The sequence below is a fragment of the Anolis sagrei genome, chromosome 2 (assembly GCF_037176765.1).
Source record: "Anolis sagrei isolate rAnoSag1 chromosome 2, rAnoSag1.mat, whole genome shotgun sequence".
Classification (NCBI taxonomy): Eukaryota; Metazoa; Chordata; class Lepidosauria; order Squamata; family Dactyloidae; genus Anolis; species Anolis sagrei.
The window spans coordinates 68,177,312-68,190,154 of NC_090022.1; the positions used below are offsets into that span (position 1 = coordinate 68,177,312).

A 12,843-nucleotide genomic window follows, 5' to 3' on the forward strand; every position below is an offset into this window, starting at 1 on the left:
CTCGTCTTGCTCCGCCTCTAGCCAAGGCAACGGCCTCTCCTGATTGGCTGCTGCCTTGGAGGCGTGGCTTAGGCAAGGCTTGGGGAGGAAATGAAAATAGAGGGGAAGTCATTCATGAAATGAGGTGAAGAGTGCTTTTCAGTGAGGGAGATTATTGATGTAGAGAAATGTACAGAGATACTGTGATTGGTTGAGACCACTGATTCCCAACCTTTGAACTCCTCCAAGTTTTTCGGACTCCAACTCCCAGAAGCCCTGGGCAGCCTGGAAAAGGGAAAGGAATTTGGGGAGTTGAAGTCGAGAACAGCTGGAGGGCCAAGGGTTGAAAATCACTGGCGGGGTGAGGCGTTATGTCGTCACATCCGTCAGTAGCAAAGCCTATGGTTTCCTGGGAAACCCTCACGGAGGAGGAAAAATGGGCAGCCCTGGCTAAGGCCCCTCCGCCATGGCTTCCCTCCTCAAAGTGAACCCAGAGCTTAAGGTGGCGGTGGACTCTTTCAGGGAGCGAATCACGGGCGAGGCCGAAGAGCTGGTCTCGGATTTCTTCCCGAAGAAGTTTTTAGAACTGGATGCTTTCCTTCAGGATCCTGTTCTGAACCTTCACGATCTCACCCAAATCCACTCGGATGGGAGCCTCCCTGTCCCCACCTTGCTGGGCCCAAACAGCCCTGCAGGGCCCAGCCTGGAGAAGAGGAAACTGGAAGGCAACTTGCAAGGCACCAGAGTCTTTGTAGTGCCTCACGGGGTGCTGAAGAGCAACCAGAAGCTGGTGGACATCCTGGAGAAGGTGAAACCCGAAATCCAGCTGCTGATGGAGAAGTGCAACGTGGTCAAACTGTGGGTGCAGCTCTCCATTCCCAAGATAGAAGCCGGCAACAGTTTTGGGGTTTCTGTTCAGGAGGACACTGTGGCCGAGCTCCAAACTGTGGCGTGCAAGGCGGCGCTGCACCTGGATGAGATCACGAGATACTACGCTGCACGGGCAAAGCTGGTTTCCAAAGTAGCTAAATACCCTCATGTGGAGGATTATCGTCGCACATTAACCGAGATGGATGAAAAAGGATATTTCTGTCTGAGGCTCTTAATTTTGGAACTGAGAAACCAATACGTGCTTCTCCATGACATGATCCTGAAGAATATTGAGAAGATCAAGCAGCCCCAGAACAGTGAGGCAGAGGCTCTCTACTGATCAGTGAAGTTTATGGGACTATCAAGGTCGAGGAAGCTGGCAGGAAACAGGCCTCACCACACTTTTAGTTAAAAGTCTACTCCTAGTGCTTTCTGGTTGGTTTTTATTTGGGTCTTGGAGTTTGTTCCTCTCACTCATATCTCAACACCTGGAAGGTCTGCCTCCGAGCTTCTTTTCCTATTTGGTGGGAATAGCGCAGCGGCTGACAAGATCCAGGAGGCAATAATCTCCAATACCAGCAGCCCTGAATGCGTACTTGCCTGGATGAATGCTCCCTTCTTGGAGTACACCTATACTGTAGAGTAAATGCAGCTTGGCATCACTTTAGGTGATCTGGCTCAATGCTATGGAATTGATTTTCCCTCTAAAAGACAAGAGGGAGGTGACCAATCTGATATCTCTAGGGAGGGCGTTCCATAGGCGGGGGCCACTGCTGAGAAAACTCTGCCTCTCGTCCCCATCAAGCGTGTTTGTGATAGTGGTGGAATCAAGAGTAGGGCCTCTCCTGAAGATCTTAAACTTCGTGATGGTTTGTGGCAGGAGATAAATTCGGACAGGTAGTCTGGGCCAGAACCGTTTAGGGCTTTAAAGGTTAAAACCAGCACTTTGAATTGTGCTCAGAAGCTGATTGGTAGCCAGTGGAGTTAGCGTAACAAAGGAGTTGTATGTTCCCTGTACGTCGCTCCGATGAGCAACCTGGCTGCCGACCATTGGACTAGTTGAAGCTTCCGAGCAGTCTTCAAAGGCAGCCCCACATAGAGTGAGTTGCAGTAGTCTATTCGGGATGTAACAAGAGCATGGACCACCGTGGCCTAGTCAGATTTCTCAAGGAACGGGCGCAGCTGGCGCACAAGTTTTAATTGTGCAAAAGCTCTCCTGGCTACTGGCTAAATTAATTTTTATACTCCTGTCTCTATCTCCCTGAAGGGACTTGGGGCAGCTTACACATGGGGCAAAATGTCCACAGAACATCAAAACAAAATAATTCATTAAGACAAAAAAACACAAAACAACAAAGCAAAGCATAACAATCAAATAAAATAAGGGTATAAAACAGTAGCATTTAAACTCACTCAAACAATACACATCAAAAACCAATAACCTTTAGCCTTCTGTGCAGGTGCCTCACTATGCTAAAAATCCCTTTATTTTATTGCATTGAACCAAGGAGGTTAAAATGATGTCAAACAGCACCACTTAGATGCAGCCTAAGTTTCCCCCTCCATTGATTAGCAATATCCCTGATCTTTTTGACCATTAGCTCCTCTCATTCATTCATCCCATTGTGCTTTTGGGTTCTCATCCATGTTCACTTTTCAACAGTACGGATTAAAGTTCACAAAATATGTAACTGCTTTTGCCTTGTACAAGGCGGTGGGGGGAGGCCACGTTTTGTTAGTAGCTTCATTTGGAATTCAGTAATTGAAGAGGAGGTAAATGATTTTTTATTAATGATGTTATGTGGCACCACACTCCTAAATAAACCCAAGAGAAAAAAACTGACCAATGGGAACAACTGTTTTGTTCTTTTACGTGTAGGGCGCCATGCACAGATGTACAGGGATGGTGCTAGATAAATGGATGCGATGGAGATTATTATGATAATTTACTCTCTCAGGGATGCGTCTCTAGGATGACAGCAGGTGCTCTTGAGCATAAATATGCATGGTACCAAACCAATGTGACTCTCTTTTCCCCCTGCCTTTCTCAGTGAAAATGACAAGCAGGAGTGCAAGTGAATAGACAGTCTTCTCCCACTAAAACCTAATTCTTGAGGCAGATAAAAACGAGCCCTAAAATCTTAATCTGATTTGCAACTTGTGGGATTTTATCAGGATAAATGTGTGTGATGTGTTAGATAATGTTTATTATTTGGTTTAGTTCATAGGTTTATATTGAGATTGTCTTATTTATTGTTTTTGATTTGATTTGTTGTTTGTCTGTTTGTGGCATTGAATGTTTGCCATTTTTGTTACTTGTTGGAAACCACCCTGAGTCCCCTGGGGAGACAGGATAGATTATAAATAAAGCATTATTATTATTATTAAAAGAGAACACGCAGTGGACGATTTGAGTGGAATTAATTCCAACTCATTGTAAATCCCAATTGCAGTTGACATCCCCACAAAACCATCACAGTCTTGGAGCAGGAAACATCAAAGCAGTAAATATTTAAAAATTTGCACAGAGAGGTAGAGGCAGCAAGGTTTATTTATTTATCATGTCAGAAACAAATTGAGGGTACAGTTAAAATGTATTTAAAACACAAACAAAGTTAAAAACTTGGCATTATGCTAAATGTCCTTTGATCAGAAGCTGGCCACTTGGAGTGCCTCTAGTGTTGCTGTGAAAAGGTTCTCCATTGTGCATGTGAGACTTCATTGTAATAGGTGGTCTGTGGTTTGCTCTTCTCCATACTTGCCTGCCATGGACTCCACTTTGTAGCCCCATTTCTTAAGATTAGCTCTGCATCTCATGATGCCAGAGCACAGCCTGTTCAGTGCCTTCCAAGTTGCCCAGCCTTCTGTGTGCCTGGGGGGGGGGGGGGGGGGGGGACCTCTCTCATTCGTTATCAGCCATGGATTGAGGTTCCAGGTTTTAGCCTGCCACTTTTGAACTCTTGCTTGCTGAGGTGCTCCTGCGAGTATCTCTGTAGATCTTAGAAACCTATTTCTTGATTTCAGGCATTGGTGTGCTGGCTGATTTCCTAACGGGATGGGCCGGAAATGTCACTGCTTTGGTCCTTTTATTATTCGCTACTACTTCCTGGGAGATGTCAGGTGGTGCAATACCAGCTAAACCAGTGGTTCTCAACCTGTTTTGGTCTATAACTCCCAGAAATTCCAGCCAGTTTACCTGCTGTTAGGATTTCTGGGAGTTGAAGGCCAAAACATCTGGGAACCTCACAGGCTGAGAACCACTGGGCTAAACAGTATAATTTCTCTCGTGGTGTGGGGTGTAGACATCCTGTGATAATGGGGCATGTTTCGTTAAAAGCCACATCCACTGTTTTAACGTGGTGAGATGTAGCGGTTTGAGTGCTGGTCTAGGAGACGGGGGCCTTTCTACACAGCCCTATATCCCAGAATATCAAGGCAGAAAATCCCACATTGTCTGAGTGTGGACTCGGATAACTCAGTTCAAAGCAGATATTGTGGCATTTTCTGCCTTGACATTCTGGGATATAGGGCTGTGTGGAAGGGCCCTGGGAAACGAGGGTGTTGTTGTTGTTGTTATTATTATTATTATTATTATTATTATTATTAAAAAAGAACACGCAGTGGACGATTTGAGTGGAATTAATTCCAACCCGTTGTAAATCGCTATTGCAGTTGACATCCCCCCGAAACCATCACAGTCCATGGACATTCACCGGGTGACCTTGGGGGAAAAGCATAGAAAGAAAAGCGAAGGCCACCCTCCCTCTGAGCAAAGGCTGCCAAGAAAATCCCAGGGACAGCTTCGTCTTCAAGTCCGCAACTCCTCGACGGCTCACAACAATAACAAACCCAAACACACGAAAGGGTTTTCGGGAGTGGTAGTTCTTGCTCCTGGGGAGAAGCAGAGCCTGTTTGTGAGAGAAGTCTCACAACAAGACTACAAGTCCCAAGAGGCAACAGGACTGTTCGCGACTGCATGTGGTTAAAGAGAGAATGCTCCCCTTCTTTTCCCCGCCCCTTTTTTGGTGATTGGCTGGCTGAGCTCGCTTCGCGCGGTGATTGGTCGAGCGTGCACGAGCTCCGCTGGCGGCTAGCTAGACACGTCTTCGGCAGCTGAGGGGAGCGTGAGGTGGTTCTGCGGAGGGGGGCTCCGAGAGCATGGCCTGACAGATAGGGATCTAAAGAGGAGGAGGAGGAGGCCATGGCGGCCGTCGGGCTCAAGGCTGCGAGGGGCGGCATGTGGTGGAAGAAGGGCGGCGGGGCGGGCAGCCTCCAGCTGGTGGCCGCCGCCTCCTCTTGCTGCTCGGGCGGCTCGGCTCAAGGAGGCTCCGGCAGCAGAGGCGGCGGGGCTCAGGCCAAGGTCCACCACCAGCAGCAGCAGCCGCCCCCTGTCAGCGGCGGCAGGGCCAGCCGAGGAGCAGCCCCAGCCTCTCCTCCGCCTTTGGGAAGCCAGCCCCAGGCGGGCCCCATCGAGGGCGTCGACCCCAAAGGCTACCTCTGGGCCAGGTACCACGAGATGAAGAAGCTGGTTCACGGTAATCGTCATATTACTCACAGTAGTGTCAGTAATAATAGAAAGCAAGAAAAGACCTTGTTTCAGGGTGTGTTTCAGGGCCTTTTCAGTGGTGGCCTCTTGATCGTGCTGTCAGTCCCTTCGAGTCCGTTCCAGTTGGGGCTTTATTCCAGTTTGAAACAGGGCTTTTCATGTAGGACTTTTAAATAAGTCACAAAGGCGCCTGATGTTTGAACAACTCTTTTGAGGTTTTTACACATAATGCCACCAATGGGGCCCCTTAAATGTGTCCCTTATCCTGTTCTGTGCATCAAGACAAGTCAAACCCCTATTGAAACCTTGACATGGATGAGAGATATAAAATTCTGGCTGCATATACATTGCATATTGTTTTGTTGATATGTAATTCCGTTTTATGCGTGGTTTATTTATTTGTCGTGTCAGGACGACCAGTCAAATTATATTACATTTCTAACAGAACAAAGCAAACAAACAAACAGACAAAATACAAAATTTGTGGGTTTGGTAGTTGATTACATATCCTTTGACCAGTATCTGGCCACTTGGAGTGCCTCTGGTGTTGCTGCAAGAAGGTCCTCCATTGTGCATGTGGCTGGGCTCAGGTTGCATTGCAGCAGGTGGTCAGTGGTTTGCTCCTCTCCGCACTTGCATGTTGAGGATTCCACTTTGTAGCCCCATTTCTAAAGTTTGGCTCTGCATCTCGTGGTGCCAGAGCGCAGTCTGTATGTGTGGTACCTTAAGTGCTTTGTTAGCCACCGCACATCCCTTCGGGAAGATGGTGGCAAGGTACCAATAAAGTTTTATATATCTATTTATATTTTCAAGCAGACCCCCACTATCTATATTTTCTCTCTGTTATCAGATCATTTTATTGCAGAATGGTGTTCTTTGATTCTCAGAAAGATCGAAGGAATTGGAAGCACTCTTAATTTTCACAAATTTGGAAGCCTACAAATCAGTCAAGAGCAGACTTTTGGATCTTGACTTCCATAATCTGATTCCTACAGCAAAGACAACTTGTTCTCCTACCACATCATTGATTCAATGTGAGCAAGGAGTCATGGCAACCTATCCTTGCATTTGGCGACTGCAAGATGTAATGTGTTGCCATCAGCTCTTCTTCGTCTTTTTTTTTTTTTTTGTCATGTCAGGAGCGACTTGAGAAACTGCAAGTCGCTTTTGATGTGAGAGAATTGGCCATCTGCAAGGACGTTGCCTAGGGGACGTCCAGATGATTTGATGTTTTTATCATCCTTGTGGGAGGCTTCTCTCATGTCCCCGCATGAGGAGCTGGAGCTGATAGAGGGAGCTCATCCGCCTCTCCCCGGATTCAAACCTGTGATCTGTCAGTCTTCAGTCCTGCCGGCACAGGGGTTTAACCCACTGCGCCACCAGGGCCTCCTGAATGGATAGGAGATAGAACATTTCAAAAGGGTTTCTTCTTGTGACTTGGTCTCTGTTGAAGCACTCAATTCTTTGTTTGGTTGTTTGATAACATACAGATGAAATACAGTAATCCCATGTTTTCACAGTGTTCTCAATGGCAAGAGTATTATCAAATTCTATATCTTCTAAACATCTCTGATGCATACTTTTCTGAGACTGTTACAGATTTTATCATTGAGATTAATAACTTTTAAGTATGTTTTCTTTTTATCTGTGATTTCCTCTTGTGTATACCAGTGTTGTATGCCACTTTTGTTGTATGACAATAAAGGCTATGTTTGTGAGTGCCATATGGCTTTCTATATGTCCTGTATATAATGTCATAACCAATAAACAACAGCAACAACAAATATAATGTCATGGTGTGGTAAATTAAGAACAAGGGGCTTGCTCAATATTGAAATTCCTTTGTGACTTTTGGCCCACCCTGTCTAAAGCCTTTGATGATTTGTTTAGTGTGTGGCTATCTAACTGTACTTGGTAAGTGACTGAAACAACAGACCCTAAAAATATAACCGAAGGAAAAATTGTATATTTCTTTAAAATCAATTAAAATAATTACATCCCACTCTACATCAAAAGATCTTCAGTTTATAATAAAATCAAATTAAATACAGCATAAGTTTTTATATAAAGCCTTTGGTGTTTGATTGTTTTATTTGGTTTATTCCTCATATTCCAGATGTACTTAATCATATGTCTGTGTCTTTTAATATATGCATTTTATTGGTCTTTTATTTTTAATCTGTATTTCAACTATTATAGGTTGTACCCTGCCTTGAGAAGGGGTTGGTAACAAATAAAATATGTTTTCTCTTGTTGTTGTTGTTACTTGGTAAATGGCTCAGGCAACAGACCCCCCAAAATTTCCCCCAGTGAGCAGTTTTGTGTTTTTTAATTAATTACGATACTTACATCCCAGTCTACATGAAAAGTATCTGCAGTATACAATAAAATTAAATTAAAGATAGGAATAAATTGTTGCTTTTTATATAAAGCCTTTTGGGTGTGATGGTTTTATTCACTTTGTAAAATAATTTGTTTAAAATGGTTGGTCATGGTGTTTCATGCATTTTAAACCATTCAGCACAATTTAAAGCAATAAAAGATAGTTCAGATTTTTTATTGTTTGATTGTATTATACTGTACACTTCAGATATCTTTTGATGTAGATTGTGATATTAATATTTTAATTAATTTTAAAAAATGCCCTTTGGAGTATATGTTTTGGGATCTGTTGTTTGAGTTACTAACCAAGTACAGTTGAACTGAAAATACTTTCTCCACCAACTCAATTACTAATCTGTTTCAAATCATGAGTTTAATTTACACAGTACACGTAGAACAAGATAGGTTCTGTAGATTTCTTCATAAGTTGGATTTGTATGTAAGTCAGAACAAGGTACATATTTTAAATGTGACTTCAGGCAGATATATATATCTACTGGTATTTAGCTTTGGATAGCATGGCTAACACCCCTGTAATGTTTCTTTTGCTTTCTGTGGCCCTGTTCAGGAGATTTCACCTCACTTTCTGTCCCTGTGATGATTGGATTTTGAAAAAAAATAGCTTTTGTAGAAACAAGGATTGGAGAGCAAGCTTCAGTGGAGACACCTTTTCTTGATGATAACTCTTTCAGGAGTGAATTTTTTAAGGGTAGATTTCTCTCTACCCTTAAAAAATTCTACAATTCTTACCTAGGAGTTGGAGTTGGATGTAAATCGGTTGTTTGTCACTGGGAGACTGCCTGTAGAATTAATGAAGTTTAACACCACTTTGATTGCCATGGCTCAGTACTATGGATTCCCGGAAGTTATAGTTTGCTGAGGCACCAGCTCTTTGGCAGAAAAGGCTAGGAACTTTGTGAAACTATAACTCCCATTATTCCATAGGACTGAGCCATGGCCATTAAAGTGGTTTCAAATTGCATTAATTGACAGTGTATGATCCTAGGGAGGAGGACCTGTGTCAAATTAAGATAATCACTGCCAACAATTGGACATTGTAACAAAGGAACATGAAGTGTTTATCTGCAGCCTGAAATTCACAAGAAAAATGTGGACAAAACAATTTCTGACTTTGTGTTGTCAAAGGCTTTCATGGCCAGAATCACTGGGTTGCTGTAAGTTTTTCGGGCTGCATGGCTATGTTCCAGAAGCATTCTCTCCTGAAGTTTTGCCTGCGTCTATTGCAGGCATCCTCAGAGGTTGTGAAGTCACAGTCTCTGAGGATGCCTGCCATAGATGCAGGCGAAACGTCAGGAGAGAATGCTTCTGGAACATGGTCATACAGCCTGAAAAGCTTACAGCAAACCAATTTCTGACTTGTTTAACATATTTGGTGAGATATTCATTATTGTAAAGACCAATTTGTTATTGTAAAGAATGAAAGAGATTTAACTATTCTCCATATTCCTTCAGCCCCTGATAAGTTCTTGCCCAAGCAAGATTGGTATCATGCTTTGGCTGGCCAATATTTTGAATTCTGTTTTTTTTTCCCCCAAGGGTGAATCATATTTTTTTTACTTTGTTTTGATTATGAGAGTTGCTCCCACAGAATGGTATACTATATAGGATCACAGTCTGAATCCACTCAGTCATTTTCATATCTTAGTCTACTATGATCTTAAAATTAAATTATCCTTCTGTTAAGAGTATAATGTTTCTGCTGACATACTTTGAGGCCCTTTTTATCTGAACTGAATTGATGTTTTTAGAGATGAAATCTCCACTTTGCAGAGCAAGAAGCAGTACTGGTTATTTGACAATTGTACCATACATGCACTGGAAAGAAGTACTGTTTGCAAGATTAAAATAACATTCATTGCAGACCAGATGCTTTGAATCTAAAATTTAGTGATACTAAAGTCTCCACTATTTTATTTTTCCAAAAAAAGTCTGTTCTTAAATTGCAACTTTTATAAAATAAAATGTAATGAATACATAAAATGGCACTCAAGTAGGTCATTTCAAAATTTTAATGTACACTTTTCAGGTGAACAGCCACAATAAATAAATGTATATTATGCAACGTGTACTCTAATCATACTGCTCTCCAGACTGCTGAAACTAGGTTGCTTAGTGCTGTGGAGAAGCAACTGTTAGCTATTAAGAGTCCTTAGAGGTTCAGTGGAGCTGATGACATTTTCTTTTCCTTTTTCACATAACTCAGAACAAGATGTGGATTCCTTGAATTAGATGCCCAGAGTTAGTGTAGAGCTGGTAGAGTTCAAAATAAGTTGAAAGTCAATTAGACTGCTAGCAGAGGCGGCCCTAGGTAATTTTCAATGGTAAACAAACAGTCTCCAGCAAAGGATCACCGCCTTGTCGGGGCGCTGGAGCTTGAGCACCTCAATGATGTCATGAGCGAAACCGTGAAGGGACACCCAAGACGGGACGGTTGTGGCAGAGAGGTCAGACCAAGCGTGATCCCTGGGGAAGGCAATGGCAAACCACTCCAGTATCCTTGCCAAGAAAACTAAATGGACCAGTACAACCAGAGATATGTCGGTATGCCATTGGAAGATGGGACTCCCAGGTCGGAAGATGGCCAAAATGCTACTGGGGAGGAGCAGAGGATAAGTTCAACTAGCCCCAGATGTGATGACGCAGCTAGCTCAAAGCCGAAAGGAAGGCTAGCGGCCGACGGTACTGGAGGTGAACGACGAATCCGATGCTCTAAAGATCAACACACCATAGGAACCTGGAATGTAAGATCTATGAGCCAGGGCAAATTGGATGTTGTTATTGGTGAGATGTCAAGACTAAAGATAGACATTCTGGGGGTCAGCGAACTGAAATGGACTGGAATGGGCCACTTCACATCAGATGATCCCAAGATCTACTACTGCGGACAAGAGGAACATCGAAGAAATGGAGTAGCCTTCATAATTAATAAGAAATTTGCTAAAGCGGTGCTTGGATACAACCCAAAAAATGACAGAATGATCTCAATTCGAGTGCAAGGAAAGCCTTTCAACATTACAGTGATCCAAATATACGCCCCAACCACAGCTGCTGAAGAAGCAGAAGTAGATCAGTTCTATGAGGATCTGCAGGACCTACTGGATAATACACCAAAAAGAGACATTATTTTCATTACAGGAGACTGGAATGCCAAGGTGGGAAGTCAAATGACAACTGGGATCACAGGCAAGCATGGTCTGGGAGAACAAAATGAAGCGGGACGCAGGCTGATAGAATTTTGCCAGGAAAACTCGCTGTGTATAACAAACACTCTCTTCCAACAACCTAAAAGACGGCTTTATACATGGACTTCACCAGATGGTCAGCACCGAAATCAGATTGACTACATCCTTTGCAGCCAAAGGTGGCGGACATCCATCCAGTCGGTGAAAACAAGACCTGGGGCTGACTGTAGCTCAGATCACGAACTTCTTATTGCCCAATTTAGAATAAAACTAAAGAGATCAGGGAAAATACACAGACCAGTTAGATATGATCTCACTAACATTCCTAGCGAATATACAGTGGAAGTGAAGAACAGATTTGAAGGACTAGATTTAGTAAACAGAGTCCCAGAAGAACTATGGACAGAAGTCCGAGACATTGTTCAGGAGGCGGCAACAAAGTACGTTCCAAAGAAAAAGAAAACCAAGAAGGCAAAATGGTTGTCTGCTGAGACACTGGAAGTAGCCCAAGAAAGGAGGAAAGCAAAAGGAAACAGGGATAAGGGGAGATATGCCCAGTTAAATGCGCAATTCCAGAGGTTAGCCAGAAGAGATAAGGAACTATTTTTAAATAAGCAATGCATGGAAGTGGAAGAAGACAACAGAATAGGAAGGACAAGAGACCTCTTCCAGAAAATTAGAAACATTGGAGGTAAATTTCAGGCAAAAATTGGTATGATAAGAAACAAAGATGGCAGGGACCTAACAGAAGCTGAAGAGATCAAGAGAAGGTGGCGAGACTATACAGAAGATCTGTATAGGAAGGATAATAATATTGAGGATAGTTTTGACGGTGTGGTGAATGAATTAGAACCAGACATCCTGAGGAGTGAGGTGGAATGGGCCTTAAGAAGCATTGCTAACAACAAGGCAGCAGGAGACGACGGGATTCCAGCTGAACTGTTTAAAATCTTAAAAGATGATGCTGTCAAGGTGATGCATGCCATTTGCCAGCAAATATGGAAAACACAAGAATGGCCATCAGACTGGAAAAAATCAACTTATATCCCCATACCAAAAAAGGGAAATGCAAAAGACTGCTCCAACTTCCGTACAGTGGCCCTTATTTCTCATGCCAGTAAGGTAATGCTCAAGATCCTGCAAGGAAGACTCCAGCAATACATGGAGCGAGAGTTGCCAGATGTTCAGGCTGGGTTTAGAAAAGGTAGAGGAACGAGAGACCAAATTGCCAATATCCGCTGGATAATGGAGAAAAGCAGGGAGTTTCAGAAAAACATCTACTTCTGCTTCATTGACTATTCTAAAGCCTTTGACTGTGTGGATCATAATAAATTGTGGCAAGTTCTTAGTGGGATGGGCATCCCAAGCCACCTTGTCTCTCTCCTGAGGAATCTGTACAAGGACCAAGTAGCAACAGTAAGAACTGACCATGGAACAACAGACTGGTTCAAGATTGGGAAAGGCGTACGGCAAGGCTGCATCCTCTCACCCAACCTTTTTAACTTGTATGCAGAACACATCATGCGATGTGCGGGGCTGGATGAATGCAAAGCTGGGGTGAAAATTGCTGGAAGAAACATTAACAACCTCAGATATGCAGATGACACCACTCTGATGGCCGAAAGCGAGGAGGAGCTGAGGAACCTTCTAATCAAGGTGAAAGAAGAAAGCGCAAAAACCGGGTTGCAGCTAAACGTAAAAAAAACCAAGATTATGGCAACAAGAATGATTGACAACTGGGAAATAGAGGGAGAAACCGTGGAGGCCGTGACAGACTTTGTATTTCTAGGTGCAAAGATTACTGCAGATGCAGACTGTGGCCAGGAAATCAGAAGACGCTTACTTCTTGGGAGGAGAGCAATG

The 12,843-nt window shown here is 43.4% G+C and overlaps 1 protein-coding gene and 1 pseudogene across 1 annotated transcript in view; both read left to right on the plus strand.

The window, feature by feature from the left end:
- Positions 1 to 82: 82 nt before the first annotated feature.
- On the plus strand, positions 83 to 2,367 carry LOC132769186 (proteasome activator complex subunit 3 pseudogene; annotated as a pseudogene).
- A 2,539-nt stretch (positions 2,368 to 4,906) lies between these two features.
- The window catches only part of NT5DC2 (5'-nucleotidase domain containing 2), a 39,100-nt gene continuing 31,163 nt past the window's right edge, over positions 4,907 to 12,843 (plus strand). Inside the window, exon 1 of the mRNA XM_060765866.2 lies at positions 4,907 to 5,384. Within this exon, the coding sequence (XP_060621849.2) occupies positions 5,051 to 5,384 (334 nt within the window). The 5' untranslated portion in view covers positions 4,907 to 5,050. The remainder of the gene's footprint in view (positions 5,385 to 12,843) is intronic.